Source organism: Grampus griseus, assembly GCF_964374135.1.
Source record: "Grampus griseus genome assembly, chromosome: 2".
Classification (NCBI taxonomy): domain Eukaryota; kingdom Metazoa; phylum Chordata; class Mammalia; order Artiodactyla; family Delphinidae; genus Grampus; species Grampus griseus.
The window spans coordinates 96142987-96157624 of NC_139018.1; the positions used below are offsets into that span (position 1 = coordinate 96142987).

Sequence of the window (14638 nt, forward strand, 5' to 3'; positions counted from 1 at the left end):
AAATCAAGGGTATATTTTAGGAAAATCTGTCTGAGGTCAGTGCAGCTGTCCCTCAAGCAGACTCTGGATAGTTTCAAGTACAAAGGCTGGCCCATGAATGAAGAAGAACACTGGGGTGCCTGGGGAAAGGCATGGTGGCCAGAACTAGGGTTTTAAATTTTGTTGCTGCCAGTGTGTGTGAGGCTTGGGCTCTGCTGCAATTGGGAGAAAGGCAGTGGGGATCCAGGGCTCAAGGCCTCAAAGACCCAGCTGATGGTATCGCAGAGCCCTGGAGCCAGCATGGTTCTGAGCAGCCATAGGGGGACCCACAAGGGTTAAGCCCTGGCAAGCAGAGCCTCCCTACGCCCCACCTTCCTGCTGCTCACAGGGGCTGGACGAGGTGATAAGACAGTGTGGGAAGGGGCTCTTGCAGTGTAAGTGCCCACAACAGAGCCCTCTGTGGGTGGAGATTACTGATGGCTGAGGAAAGAAAACAGGAAGTAGGCCTTAAAGGACTGCCAGCATTCAGTGCGCCCACTGACTGTGCTGTACCCCTAGTTTCCACGTGCTGGTGGTCTCCTCTCATCCTCTCCCTCCTTCCCCCTCTCTTCCCTTCCCTCTCACACGCTAGGCCTAGCACTTGTAAAAGAATCTTCTGTTTCTTGCAGGGAGGGGACATATTACAAGGAAAGAATCCATTCCCACCCTGGCCTTGCACCTGCTGGCCACACCGTCTTGGGAGTGTGTTCCTGCCAGCAGTCTGGGAGGCCTAGGATCTTCTTGCAGCCAGGAGAGGCCCCTCCATGGAGAAAGAGCTGGCTGAGTTCCAGAGTTCTCAGGCTTCTTGGGTGTGGGCCCCAAGGCCCTCCTCAAAGCCCCCACTTGCAGGCAGCTCTCAAATTTGGAGACCCTCCAGGCTACAAAGCCCATGCAGCTGCCCATGGGACTCCCTCTGGCCTCGACTTCCCTTAAGAGGCCTTTGTACACCTGACAAGAGGACTCAGGCTGGTCAGAGCAGCTTAGGAACACACAAGACTTGGACCATGTCTTAATTTGAGAACTTGTATTTTGTGATGTGCTACAATTCCCTCCAATCTCTGCTGGCCACACCCACTAGGGGATGCTCCACCCCAGTCCTGTCCTAACATTTGCAAAGGGGCCAGTAATTGCCAATCTTTTTTGGGACATCAGGTCCAAACAAATGACTGCCTGAAATGATTCCCTCGGTCTAGCTCTTTAATGGGAATTTTCCATACCATACTCTTCAGTCAAAGAAATGAATAGTCTTTAAAAGTTAACAGTAACTTCTTAATATTTAAAAAATATTTTAAATATTTGTGCTCTTCATTACAATGTAAGTAAAAATAAATTTTATAAACCAAACATTCATTATGATAAATGCACTAAACAGATCCTCTAACTCATTGTCACTCATTTATTCTGGAATGTAGAGAATCTGTAGGTCTTATAACAGCTTTTTGAGGTTTCTGTTTTTCATCTTAGATCCCAGAGCTGGAAGGAAGCTTAGTTCATGAGTTCAGTGGTACCCAAACTAGGCTATGCATCTGAATCACCCAGGAAGCTTTGCGTTAATATAAATAACAAAACAATAAGAGCTAATGTTTATTGATATTTACTAAGTATTTGAGATGAATCATCTCATTTAATCCTCAGAAAACCTCATGAGGGAGGAATTTACTACGATCCTCACTTGCAAGTGAGAAAAACAAAACACAGAGAATAATAAAAGCTTGCTCAGGATTCACCATCCAGAACAGGAGACTAAACATCCTCTGTTGCTTTGGCTGCCCCTCAGGCCCAAAGACATCCGATGTGGCCACTGCAGCAGCCAGGGCAACAGCACTCTCTACTGCAGAGGCCTGCAAGACTCCTGGTCGCGAAAAACAGGTGTAAACGCTGCCCTCTAAGTCCGAACAGCCCTCCCGTCAGAAGTGAGACAATTACCCATCCCCGGGTCTCCTTGCCGCTATCCTTGCCATCCCCAACCCCGCTGCTGACGTCAGTCAGCTGAAGCCAGAGTGGCCTTTAATCTGACTCAGTCTCCTCCTTCAAGCAAACCCAATCTGCCCCAGCCCCAGCAATGGCTCCCTGCCATTTGTAGGGTCAGCCCCGCCACTCAGGGCACCCTGTGATCGGGCCCTGCCCACCTCTCGGGCCACCTGCCTCCTACAATGCTCCCCTCCACCTCACTGGCAACACACTCATCCTCCAGGGTGGCCCCTGCAGCACGTTTACGACCCCCCACTCCTGCTCTGAACTCCCAGCCTCCCCTGCTATTCAGTCACCCCTGGTATCTGGCAATGCGGGTGGTGGCATCTGTGCAGGCTTTCTGGAGAGATGTGACAGAGACACGATAGGATGCTTTAGGACTTGTGAGAGAAAACGTGGCCAAAGCGTTGAAGCTGGATTGTCTCCACTTTGTGGCTTGTTCAAAGTAGGGCACAGATTTACCCTCTGATGCTTTTTCTTTTCGAATGTGTTAAAACAGGAGTGAAAAATAGGTACGATGAGGCGTGTCACGTGCACAACTCTGAAAGTCAGCACCCTGTGAAGGTTTACATACGGAGGCACCTTGGAACCACCTCTCTGACCCAGACAGGAATTTCCACCACCCCAGAAGTTTCCTTGACCCACTCCCACCCCCACCAAGTCAATTAGAGGAGGAGGTTCAATATGGCATGGAGTTCATCTCATCTCTGCCAACAGTCAACAGCCCTGAATTTCCCCATTTCTGATTTTATTAAAAATAATAATATAACCAGGAATTCCCTGGTGGTCTAGTGGTTAGGATTCGGCCCTTTCACTGCCGTGGCCTGGGTTCAATCCCTGGTAGGGGAATTGAGATCCCACAAGCTGAGTGGCATGCTCAAAAAAAAAAAAAAAAGCATATATACACACACACATATATACACATAAACATGTATACACACATATACACATACACACACATATATACACGTATACACACATATACACATATATAAACACATACACACACATACACGTATACACACATATATAAACATATATACATGTACACACATATATAAACATACACACATACACATATAAACATATATACATATACACACATATACACATATATATGAAAAACAACAGGAGCTACCTCTTAGAGTCAACTGGAGTGCACACAGCCTCCTGTGAAGAGGGACACCAGAACAGCTTCCTCGCCTGCAACTCCACTTTAGCTCTCCACGACCAACCCTGCTCCCCAGCAGGCTGGCCCGTCATCATGCATCCCCTTATTTACCTGCATGTCAGAGTTGGTAAAGCTGCAGGCCGACAGGTAGTTGGTGTGCATAGCAACGGACTTCTTTTTGGCAGCCATGTTTTCATTTTTGTCAAACGTCAGTGGATACACAGAACACTTATTATCCAAGCCACTAGCATGGAAGACAGAAGTGTCAAATGTTAACATAGGGCAGTAGAATATTCATATGCTTTCTCATTCACACAAACTTTTCAAATGGTTTTCCTTTGGCAGTATCATATGCTATAACCTTTCCCTCAGCTTTTACTTTGAAGATTTTCAAGTGTACAGTAAAATTGAAAGAGAAAATAATACTATGAACACCCAGATCTCTTCACATACGTTCACTAACTTAACATTTTGCCATATTTGTGGGAGCAAATTCTGAACCATCTGAATACAAGTGGCAGACATGACACATTACATCTAAATACTTCAATCTGCAAATTTACATCTCCTAAAACTAAGAACATATTCTATAATCACTAACTCATTATCACATCTGCGAAAACAAAAATTCCAAACACCGTTTAATAAGCTATCCATATTCAGTCTTTCCCAACTGTCTCCAGGATCCAGGGCCCATTTAGATCCACACATTACATTCTGTTTTTATATCTTTTTTAGAACTTTTAATGGAGAACAGACACATTTTTTTGGTTGTTTATAATGAGAAAACTTAGGTCAGTTGTCCTACAGAATGTCACACAGTCTGGATTTGTCATGTTGTTTCTTAATGGTTATATTTAAGTATAACATTTTTTTAAAATTTTATTTTATTTTACTTATTTTTGGTTGCGTTGGGTCTTCATCGCTGCGCATGGGCTTTCTCCAGTTGCGGCGAGCGGGGGCTACTCTTAGTTGCAGTGCATGGGCTTCTCATTGCAGTGGCTTCTCTTCGTTGCAGAGCATGGGCTCTAGGTGTACGGGCTTCAGTAGTTGTGGTACACGGGCTTCAGTAGTTGTGGCTCGCAGGCTCTAGAGCACAGGCTCAGTAGTTGTGGCACACGGGCTTAGCTACTCCGCAGCATGTGGGATCTTCCCGGACCAGGGTTCAAACCCGTGTCCCCTGCATTGGCAGGCAGATTCTTAACCACTGTGCCACCAGGGAAGTCCCTCAAGTATAACATTTTTAACAATAATATAAATGTGATATATAAAGGTGATATTGTGTTATTTCTTTCTTACTGCTTCACTTTAAGAGGCTTGCAATGCCTCTTGTGTCAAGATTGGTGACGCCAACTTTGATTACTTGGTCAAAGTGGGGACCACCAGATCTCTCCACGGTAAGGGTGATTGTTTGTAATTACAAGCATATTTTGTTTTATTGCGCTTTGCCTTATTGCATTTTTACAAATTGAATGCTTGTGGCAACCTGGCATCAAGCAAGTCTATTGGTGTCAGTTTTCCAACAGCACTTGCTCACTCTGTGTCTCTGTCACATTTTGGTAATTCTCACAAATATTTCAAACTTTTTCATTATTGTTATATTTGTTATGGTGATCTGTGATCAGTAATCTTTGCTGTTACTATTGTAATGCTTTTGAGGCACCATGAACCATGCCCATGTAAGATGGTGAACTTAACCGATAAATGTTGTGTGTGTTCTGACTGCTCCAACTGACTGGCGTTCTTCTCTCTCTCTCCCTCTCCCCAGGCCTCCCTATTCCCTAAGGCACAACAATATTGAAATTAGGCCAATTAATAACCCTACAATAGCATCCAAGCATTCAAGTGAAAGGAAGAGCTGCATGCCTCTCACTTTAAATAAAAAGCCAGAAATGATTAAGCTTAGTGAGGAAGGCATGCTGAAAGCCAAGACAGGCTGAAAGCTAGGCCTCTTGTGCAAAACAGCCAGGCTGTGAAAGCAAAGGAAAAGTTCTTGAAGGAAATTAAAATTGCTGCTCCAGGGAACACATGAGTAAGAAAGCAGAACAGCCTCATTGCTGAAAGGAAGAAAGTGTTAGTCTGGTCTGGATAGATGAAACCAGCCACAACATCCCCTTAAGCCAAAGACTAATCCAGAGCAAGGCCCTGACTCTCTTCAATTCTATGACGGCTGAGAGAGGTGAGGAAGCTGCAGAAGAAAAGTCTGAAGCTAGCAGAGGTGGTTCATGAGATTTAAGAAAAGAAGCCGTTGCCCATAACATGAGTGCAAGGTGAAGCAGCAAGGGCTGGTGTAGAAGCTGCAGCAAGTTATCCTGAAGATCTAGCTAAGATAATTAGAAGGTGGTACACTAAACAACAGATTTTTAATATAGACAAATGAGCCTTATATTGGAAGAAAATGCTATCCAGGATTTTCACAGCTAGAGAGGAAAAGTCAACGTCTGGCTTCAAAGCTTCAAAAGGCAGGCTGACTCTCTTGTTAGGGGTCATTGCAGCTGGTGACTTTAGGTTGAAGTCGATGCTCATTTACCATTCCCCAAATCTTAGGACCCTTAAGAATTATGCTAAATCTACTCTGCCTGTGCTTTATAAGTGGAACAATGAAGCCTGGGTGACAACACATCTGTTTACAACACGGTTTACTGAATATTTTAATCCCACTGTTGAGAACTACTGCTCAGAAAAAAAGATTCCTTTCAAAATATTACTGCTCATGGACAATGCACCCAGTCACCCAAGAGCTCTAATGGAGATGTACAAAAGATTCATGCTGTCCTCATGCCTGTTAACACAACATCCATTCTGCAGCCCATGGTTCAAAGAGAAATTTTGATTTTCAAGTCATTCTTTAAGAAATATGGTTCATAAGGCTATAACTGCCATAGATAGGACTCCTCTGATGGATCTGGGCAGAGTAAGTTGAAAACCTTTGGAAAGGATTCCCCATTCTAGATGCCATTAAGACCATTTGTGATTCATCGGAAGAGGTCAAAATATCAACATTAATATGAGTTTGGAAGAAGCTGATTTCAACCCTCGTGGCTGACTTTGAAGGGTTTAAGACTTCAGTAAGGGGTTCAAGACTTCAGTGGAGGAAGTAACTGCAGATATGGTGAAAACAGCAAGAGAACTAGAATGAGCAGTGGAGCCTGAAGATGCGACTGAATTGCTGCGATCTTATGATAAAACTTGAACGAAGGAGGAGTTGCTTCTTACGGATGAGCAATGAAGGTGGTTTCCTAAGATGGAATCTATTCCGTGAAGGTGGTTGAAATGACAACAAAGGATTTAGAATATTAACAGACTTAGTTGATAAAGCAGTGGCAAGTTTTGCGAGGATGGACTCCAATTTTGAAAGAAGTTCTACTGTGGCTATAATGCTATCAAACAGCACTGCATGTGACAGAGAAATTGTTTGTGAAAGGAAGACTCAATCGATAAAACAAATTTCACTGCTGTCTTACTTTAAGAAATATCCACAGGCACCCCAGCCTTCAGCAACCACCATCCTGCTCAGTCAGCAGCCATCAACACTGAGGCAAGACCCTCCACCAGCAAAAAGATTAAGACTCATTGAAGGCTCAGTTGATGGTTAGTATTTTTTAGCAATAAAGCTTTTTTTTTTTCTTTGCAGTATGCGGGCCTCTCACTGTTGTGGCCTCTCCCGTTGCGGAGCACAGGCTCCGGACGCACAGGCTCAGCGGCCATGGCTCACGGACCCAGCCACTCTATGGCATGTGGGATCCTCCCGGACTGGGGCACGAACCCATGTGCCCTGTATCGGCAGGCAGATTCTCCACCACTGCGCCACCAGGGAAGCCCAGCAATAAAGCATTTTTTAATTAAGGTATATACATTTTTTTTAGACATAATGCTACTGCACACTTAGACTATAGTATAGTGTAAACTTGACTTTTATATGCACTAGGAAACCAAAAAATTTGTGTGACGCACTTCATTGTGATATTTGCTCTATTGCAATTGTCTGGAACCAAACCTGCAATATTTCCAAGGTATGCCTGTAATAATAATCTGTGGTGTGACACCTTTAGGTCATGTTAATATCCTGTTCCCAACAACCATCATACAATGGCTTTAGCATGATTATCCTTGCTTGAATAAAATATTACTTTATGGTACAAAATGGTGATCCTCTAATTTGATAATTCCTTCTGCATTTATCAGCTGATATTTTTCTGTAAAGACAAATCCAATCCCTCCTCCTCCCAGTATCACTGCACACCCATGGATTCTTTTTTCTCTTCAACTGGGTTATGATCCATTACTACCATTATTCCATGTGATGCTAAAATTATCCCAATTTGGAAAGTTGGCGGGGGGCCCTTCAAGTGGCTCCTGTTTCTGTTTGATAAGGTTCCATTAATATGACTTGAGTGTTCCCTTGCTTTCTGGAACAAGAAAATACCCTAGGCTCACTTTACTCTTTTCCTGCCCCAGACCTACAATCAGTCTTACTCCAAGGAGCTCTGCTTCCATTTAGTGGGGAATGACATTTAGGAGGGGCATTCCCTTCTGAGGCCCTGGGGAACCTAGGGGACCCCTTTGCCTTTCCAAATGCTTGGAGGTGCAGGTGTAGACTTGGGTAGTCTCTTACCAGTAACTAGCTTTGGCAGCATGTTTATAGATGGTGTGAGTGGGAATGATTTGCACTTGGCTGTGACAATGAACCAGCATGCTTCAGACTATGGGCTTCCCTGACTCTCAAGGTGAAACATGTTCTCTTATTCTGAAGCTTCAGAGTAATTTCTGTAGCTCTGTCGGGATACTCACTCACACTTGGGTTTATTTGCATTGCTATGAGAAGCAGAAAGGTTTTGCAATGTGATGCATTTGGTATTGCATCTCTGCTTTAGTACCGAACTCATTCTGTGACCTTTGTTATGTTTTTTAGCCTCTCTAAGCTTCAGTGTTCTTAACTATAAAATGGAGTGGATCCCACTCACCTTTCACAAGGGGCTGTTGTGAAGATAATATAGAGTTCAGAATGGCCCTTGACACATGATAGAGGCTCAAGAAGTGGTCATTATTGTTATTTTTTTATTCTTTCTTGGAGGCAGGTACTACGTTTTATTCATCTTTGAATTTCCCTAGGACACCCAGTCCAGTGCCTTGCACACAGGTGCTCATAGCAAGTGTACAATACCTGAATGAAGGCTTCTTGGTGATATGGCTTCAAATAAAAAATACACATATATGTATATAAAATCAACGGACACATTTTTTTGAGAACGGAATTGTGTAAATACTGGTAGAGTTTCAGCTTTCAAGTTTGGAACCAACTGAGAGATAGACCCAGAGGAAGAGAAAAACACCCTTTTGTCACCTGTAACGACATTTAGAGAATATGACATAGGTGTGGATCTGTGTGATGATGGAGTTACAGGGATGTCAGAAGCCATAGCTGGGAAACACTATGTTAGATTATCACTGGAAACTGAAAACGAATCGCGGCATGGTCTGACTAGGGCAGATGGTGCTTTTATCTAAGATGAGGACTCAGTCTTTCTCAGTTTAGTTTTTCTGCTCTCTCCTCATCCATGGGACTCCCGATATTTTAAAAAGTGCTTTCCCAAATATTCACACCTTGAACTTCTACTTTGGTTTTTATATCAGCCTGTAAGACAGCCAATGCAGACCTTGACCATCTACCACATGCCAGGACCCGGGAAACAGAGATGACAAGAGATTAAGGCGCCAGCCATTCCTCCACTCTGTACTCTCTCTGCACTGGGTGTCACCAAAAAAGCTGTCTACCTGGGCCTCGTAAAATTATTCTCACCCCTGACTGTCCCCCTGTCCTCCTGGAAATCCCTCCACTGGGTTTCATGTAGTGAGGGTTAAAATAAGAAATAGCCTACAGAATCATTTTCTGAACTACTGTTGAAGACATTGTGTGCTATATTATTATATTCATCATATATCACAGAAGGATATACCCAACGTGTTCTTTTTGTAATTTGGTGCTAGACATCTGATATCTCAATAGCAAATATTGAGAAATTTATATAACCCATCCAACGCTATGCATTTGCTAGAATTAATGCCCGATTAGAAACATATTACCTGAGGGTTTTTAAAAATGTAGAGTATTTATCATTCCTACTGAGTACTGAAGAATTAACCTTACTTAATGGAAGGTCTGGCCTTTGCCCTTCACTACTGGGAGGTGATCTCTAAGGCCCTGGAATGTCCTGTCTGTTGGGTGTGTCTTTGCCTGGGGTTTTGGCCACTGGACAGTCTAACACTGTGATCTGTGATGGAGGTTTTGGGACACATCCTGTGAGTTCTCACCTCTGAAGGAAGTAGAGACTAAAGATATTAACCTGACCTCCAGGAGAGAGGTCATAGAACAGCATTTTATGGCCAACAGGACATGTGAAACGCTGCTGTGTCACCCATACTTACCCGCATGCAATGGCACATCCCGATGGGGCATACGCGCACGCCATCACCCACGTGCAGGGCATCGTGACCGCGTGCTCCTGCAACACAGCACACACCACGCACGCAATGAACGAGGGCACTTCTACACAAACGTCAGTTTGTACCAAGTAAAATCACTGAAGCATCTACCAAATTACTCTCTAGTCTCAAAGGTCAGTGGTTTGGGCTGAGACTGAAGAGGAGACTCAGATCCTCTATAATCAACCAAACTTTATGTCCTACATTCTAAAAGTTAAAAATCTCAACTAGCAAAAGAATATCCTTCACGTCTTACTTCTTTCTTACTGTTATACTCCCCCTGCTGTTCTGAATGAATACTGGGGCTCATTTTCTTTGAAAGATCTGTCGGAATCTCATTTCACATACGTATATGCTTCACCTTATTTACTCAGATTCCCTCTATTTTAAAAACGTATTCTTGAATCTTTTTACATGTATGTTACAAGTTTGTTTACCTGTGAGTGAGTATACACGAGCCTCTGTCCTCTGTGGGTCTTAAACCATTCCTGGGCAGGTAGGAATGGGGGTGGGCTTGGGGAGGGGGATTAGAGTTGTGCTCTGGGAGAAAAGGAAACCTGTAACATGGAAGCATTCAGAGGAGGTGTAAGTCCTTGGCTCCTGGCTGGGGTCTGAGTCACCCGTATTCTCCTGCACGCATATAAGCAACTAAGGCATGATTCAAAAACTTCTGAGTCTGTGGCCCTATTTCCATGGGAGCCATGGGCCCTGGACCTGGTTCTAACACCAGCGAGATGTGCAGCCTCACACAGGCTGGCCATTGTCTTATCTCATTCTCCTTCTCTGTCTGGGAAGGGAGAGGATGGGACTAGATGGTTTGTAAAGTACATTCAAGTGCTGGTCTTCTTTCCTGTTATGATTCTCTGTGTTTTTGTGGGGAGACATGGGCCTTGATACTGCCTGTCAAAGTTCTTTGTCACTCACGGAGTAGTAGCCCTTCAGACATCATGAATAACCTACTTCCACGAATGAGTGGCCACTCTCAGCACAGGGCATCCCGGCCCCTTTGCTGACAAGTGGTAACTATGGCCCTGCCAGGGACCACAAGCGGCAACCCAATGGCTCCCCAGACATCAGGAGGCGTGTGCTCTACGCCATGCTAAGGCATAAGCAGAAGCAACCCCCTAGCCCCACCCCTGAAGATGCTGAGGAGTTCTGGAGAGGCAGAGTGATGTATAGGAAAGCCCTCTGCAAGTTGTTACGTTGTCATTTTTATTATTCCCCAGGGGCCTGACCATTCCAGACTCTGCTCTACAAGATGGTTCTGGGCCCCCTTGAGCAGGTTGTGTAACAACTGCCTATTATGACACTTACTGAACACGTTCAATAATGCGGAATAAGGACGCTGTTCAATTTGAGACAGATAATAGGTTTCTTTTTCATACAGTGAAAAGGAAGACTTTCTTTCTAAGTAAACACTGGAGTCCATATTTAATATACAGTACTTGTTACTGCAAATGCCAACACGATGCAGGCATGCAAGCGCACCTACACATAGATTCTGGTCTTTCTGTTTCATTACAAGTCTAAACTTAGGTCTCGCTTGGAGCAGTACATGCCTATGCCGGACTTGCAAGGGGCTGAGACTCCACGGCATCCCCGTGAAGAGCAGTTTAATCCCACTGAGGTCTCGGCTCCCCACCCACTGTTTGCTCAAGTCCACGTGCTATGGAGTCTAGTCGAAGACAGAGAGGGGAGAGGAAACTGGGGGTTGGGTACCTCTTATCATCAGCCAGAAGAAAAATCCTAAATGCGGTAGTAGCACGTGTGAATGCGACAAGTTTCGGGGCCATGCCCTTTCCTGTTTCCGTATCGGCACCCTCGGTGTTCGCCCTGCATGCTCTTCTCTGGGCGAGGGGTTCGGCTCAAGAGAGGAATGAATGCTACAGTGGGCTGCTGAACCATCCGAACACGGGTGGGCTTTCGTCAGGTTTGCACCCCCAAATAGGCTACTGAAGGGCAGGGAGACCAGTAGTGGGGTGCTTGGAGAGGACGAGGACAGGGCTGGGGTTCTGAAGTGCCTCAATCCACCAGGGACAATGCCTTACCTTGTTAGTAGTGAAGGAATCCCACACGATCACCTTCCCATCCTGGAAGGAAATGAGTGAACAGTTGAACAAGCTAGAGGTCACCACTGGGGAGATGGGGGGGGAGGGGCAGTATAGGGGTAGGGGATGAAGAGGTACAAATTGTTATGTATAACATAAACTACAAGGATATATTGTACAACACAGGGAATACAGCCAATATTTAATAATAACTATAAATGGAGTACATAACCTTTAAAACTTGTGAGTCACTATACTGTACACCTGTAACTTATATAATATTGTACATCAACTACACTTGAAGAAAAACAGAAAAGAGTGAACAGTTCAAAAATTGTCAACAAGCCCTAACACGTTAACTGCTGAGAACCTCATGGAAAGCCAAGTCCAGTTGGGCAGTGCCAAGTGGAAAGCCAGAGCAAGTATCTGGACAATCAAGACCCTCCAACCCATCCTTGAAGAAATGCGAGTAGGTGGCGACAGCACTTTCCAGCATGATGCAAGTCTCAGTTCTCAACCTTGCATCCCTTGTATAGATACAATGACAGAAAGCAACACTCAGACACTTCTTTTATGCCAATTATAAACCAAGCACAAATTGTTGGTAAACTGTCATCACCATCGTACCCCGAATGTCAGTAAGTTATACAGGGATAAGGTAAAGCTGAAATTACTTTCAGATGCCTGACAGTAACTAACGGTCCCCCCACCCCACCTCCCCAGCCTGTCCTCCCTACCATTCGCCTGAGTCCACGTTCCCTGCAGGACCGTGTAAGAGCCCCACCCCACTCTTCACCCCCCCTCCCTCTGTGGAAGCTGTGGAGGGGGACTGGGTGGGCCTGACATCAGTCTGACTCCCCCAGGTGCTCAGGGACATCACAGCCTCACCCCCACCCACCCTGCAAAACAACATGGGACTCACACCTATGATGGTGGGGGCCCCCGTGAGCAGCTGTTCCGGAAACAAAGAGCACTCCCTGTGGAGGGTGAGCTCTGGGCGATGCCACAGACAACACGGCCACTTTCACTGCGATCCGCTCTGCAGCCCCAGTAGGGGGTGTGGGGAGGGGCTATGATGCCATCTGTTTGTAACGCAAACCCATCAGAGGTAAACCCACGTAAGCCCCGGTGACTGCAGCGCAGTCGTCTACCCAGAATGTGGTGTGAGGGTTGTCTGGGCCCCCAGGCTCCCGTTGGCAGTGGAGGGGGACGGCTGAGCCGACCTCCTTCAGCACGTGGGTCCCCCCCACATCCTCAGGGATGGAGAATCTGCAGTCTCCACCGCAGGCTTGATTTTTTTTAATCACTCAAGCCACTTGGAGCCAGATCTGGTGAGCGAGGTGAATGCCACTTAGGGGCGCCAGCAAGGTCTGAGTAATGAAAGTGACACAGCTGCCTGCTTCACTTGATCTGATGGAGGGTTTCCATATTCACGCTGCGTGGGGCTGAGAGGCCGTGATCAAAGGCAAAGTCGGCGGTTTGGGGCCTTTTAAGACTCCTAAGCACATTTGTGCTTCTAATTTTTCTGACTAAACGCCCATACATGCTGTGTGGGTGAATTAGATAACAGAGCAGAGGGCTGCGGCGGGGCGGGGGGTAGAGACTCAGTGTATCACCCAAGTCAGCGTTCCCTTCAGAGGCTTCCTCCACCGCACAGCCCGCCTGCCTGGCTCCACCGCCCACCTACTGTGCGCTCTGGAGAGAGAAAGGCAACCAAGAAGCTAAAAGCAGTCTCATAACTAAATGTGGTCCCTCCGTGAGCACAGACACCGGGGGCCTACGTACCTGGAGAGACTGTGCCTCCACCCCAAACCCCAACCCACTCAGTCAGGCAGATGAAGTTCCTGCCTTTTAAGGGAGAAAGGCTGCTCTGAGTCACTCAAAGTCTGTTCCAGAGCCCTTCTGCTGTTTCCCACCTTCCTCCCTTCCCCCACCCACCTCTCCGACTCCCTCTGCAGTAGAGGTGGATGGATGGAGTCAGTCAGCAGTGCTGAAGCATCCCTCCTCCTCTCCCACCCTCTCTAGTAAGAGTGGTACACGAGCGACAGAAAGTCCAACATATGGCATCCTTTTAAGGATTAAAAAAAAAGTCTAAAAGGCTAGGTGGCAACATGTACATCTCAACAACCACTTTGTAAAAAGGAGCCTTTGGAAAAAAGTCTAGAAAGAGGTGCTCTAAGATAATAATGATTGTAACAGGGTGGTAGGGGTAAAAACCTTTTCTTTTTTCCAGTTAAATACATAACTGATACATTAAATATTTTTATGAACATTAAAAAAGCAAGTGCAACGTGATATACTAGATTTGCAGGTAATACAGGAGATTAATAACACCTGTCCTATCAAACATAGTACCGACAGAGATATTAGAACTCATGGGTTATTTAGAATATGTACAGTTTTGATACTTAAAAGGGTTATAAATAAAAACCAAATTTTCCTTTGAAAAAGCTGGACTAAAGGCAGAGGCAGGGGTCGGGGGGGCGGTAAACTGGCCATAAAAATATATGACTTCAGTTTATGGTTTTATGTTCAACGAATGTAACATCAAAATAGACATAAAAAGCATTAAGCAGTGGTGGCTAGCCTCCTGAAAGACATGTCCTTGTCCAGGCCCCTCCGTCATTATATCGGTGTTGGTCTGTGTGACCATGGAATGCAGAACGGAAGGAATGTCACTTCTGAGGCCAGGTCATCAAAGACAGCACGGCTTCTGCCTTTGTCTCTCTCTCCTGCTCTGGTGGAGGCCCGCTACCATGTCGTGAGCAGCCTGATGGAAAGGTTCATATGGTGAGGAGCTAAGGCCTTAGCCAAGAGCCATGTGAGTGAGCCATTTTGGAAGGGAGCTTCTGCCTTAGCCAAACTGTCTAATGACTGCATCCCTGACCAACATCTTGACTGCAACCTTGTGAGACACCCTGAGCCAGAACTATCCGGCTGAGCTGCT

General features: G+C 45.5%; 1 protein-coding gene across 1 annotated transcript in view; it reads right to left on the reverse strand.

The window, feature by feature from the left end:
• Window positions 1-14638, reverse strand: part of GNB5 (G protein subunit beta 5) — a 42396-nt gene that overhangs the window by 13163 nt on the left and 14595 nt on the right. The window contains exons 3-5 of the mRNA XM_082649106.1: window positions 11692-11733; window positions 9587-9663; window positions 3272-3404 (exon numbers count right to left, since the gene is read on the reverse strand). Of these exons, the coding sequence (XP_082505232.1) occupies window positions 3272-3404; window positions 9587-9663; window positions 11692-11733 (252 nt within the window). The remainder of the gene's footprint in view (window positions 1-3271; window positions 3405-9586; window positions 9664-11691; window positions 11734-14638) is intronic.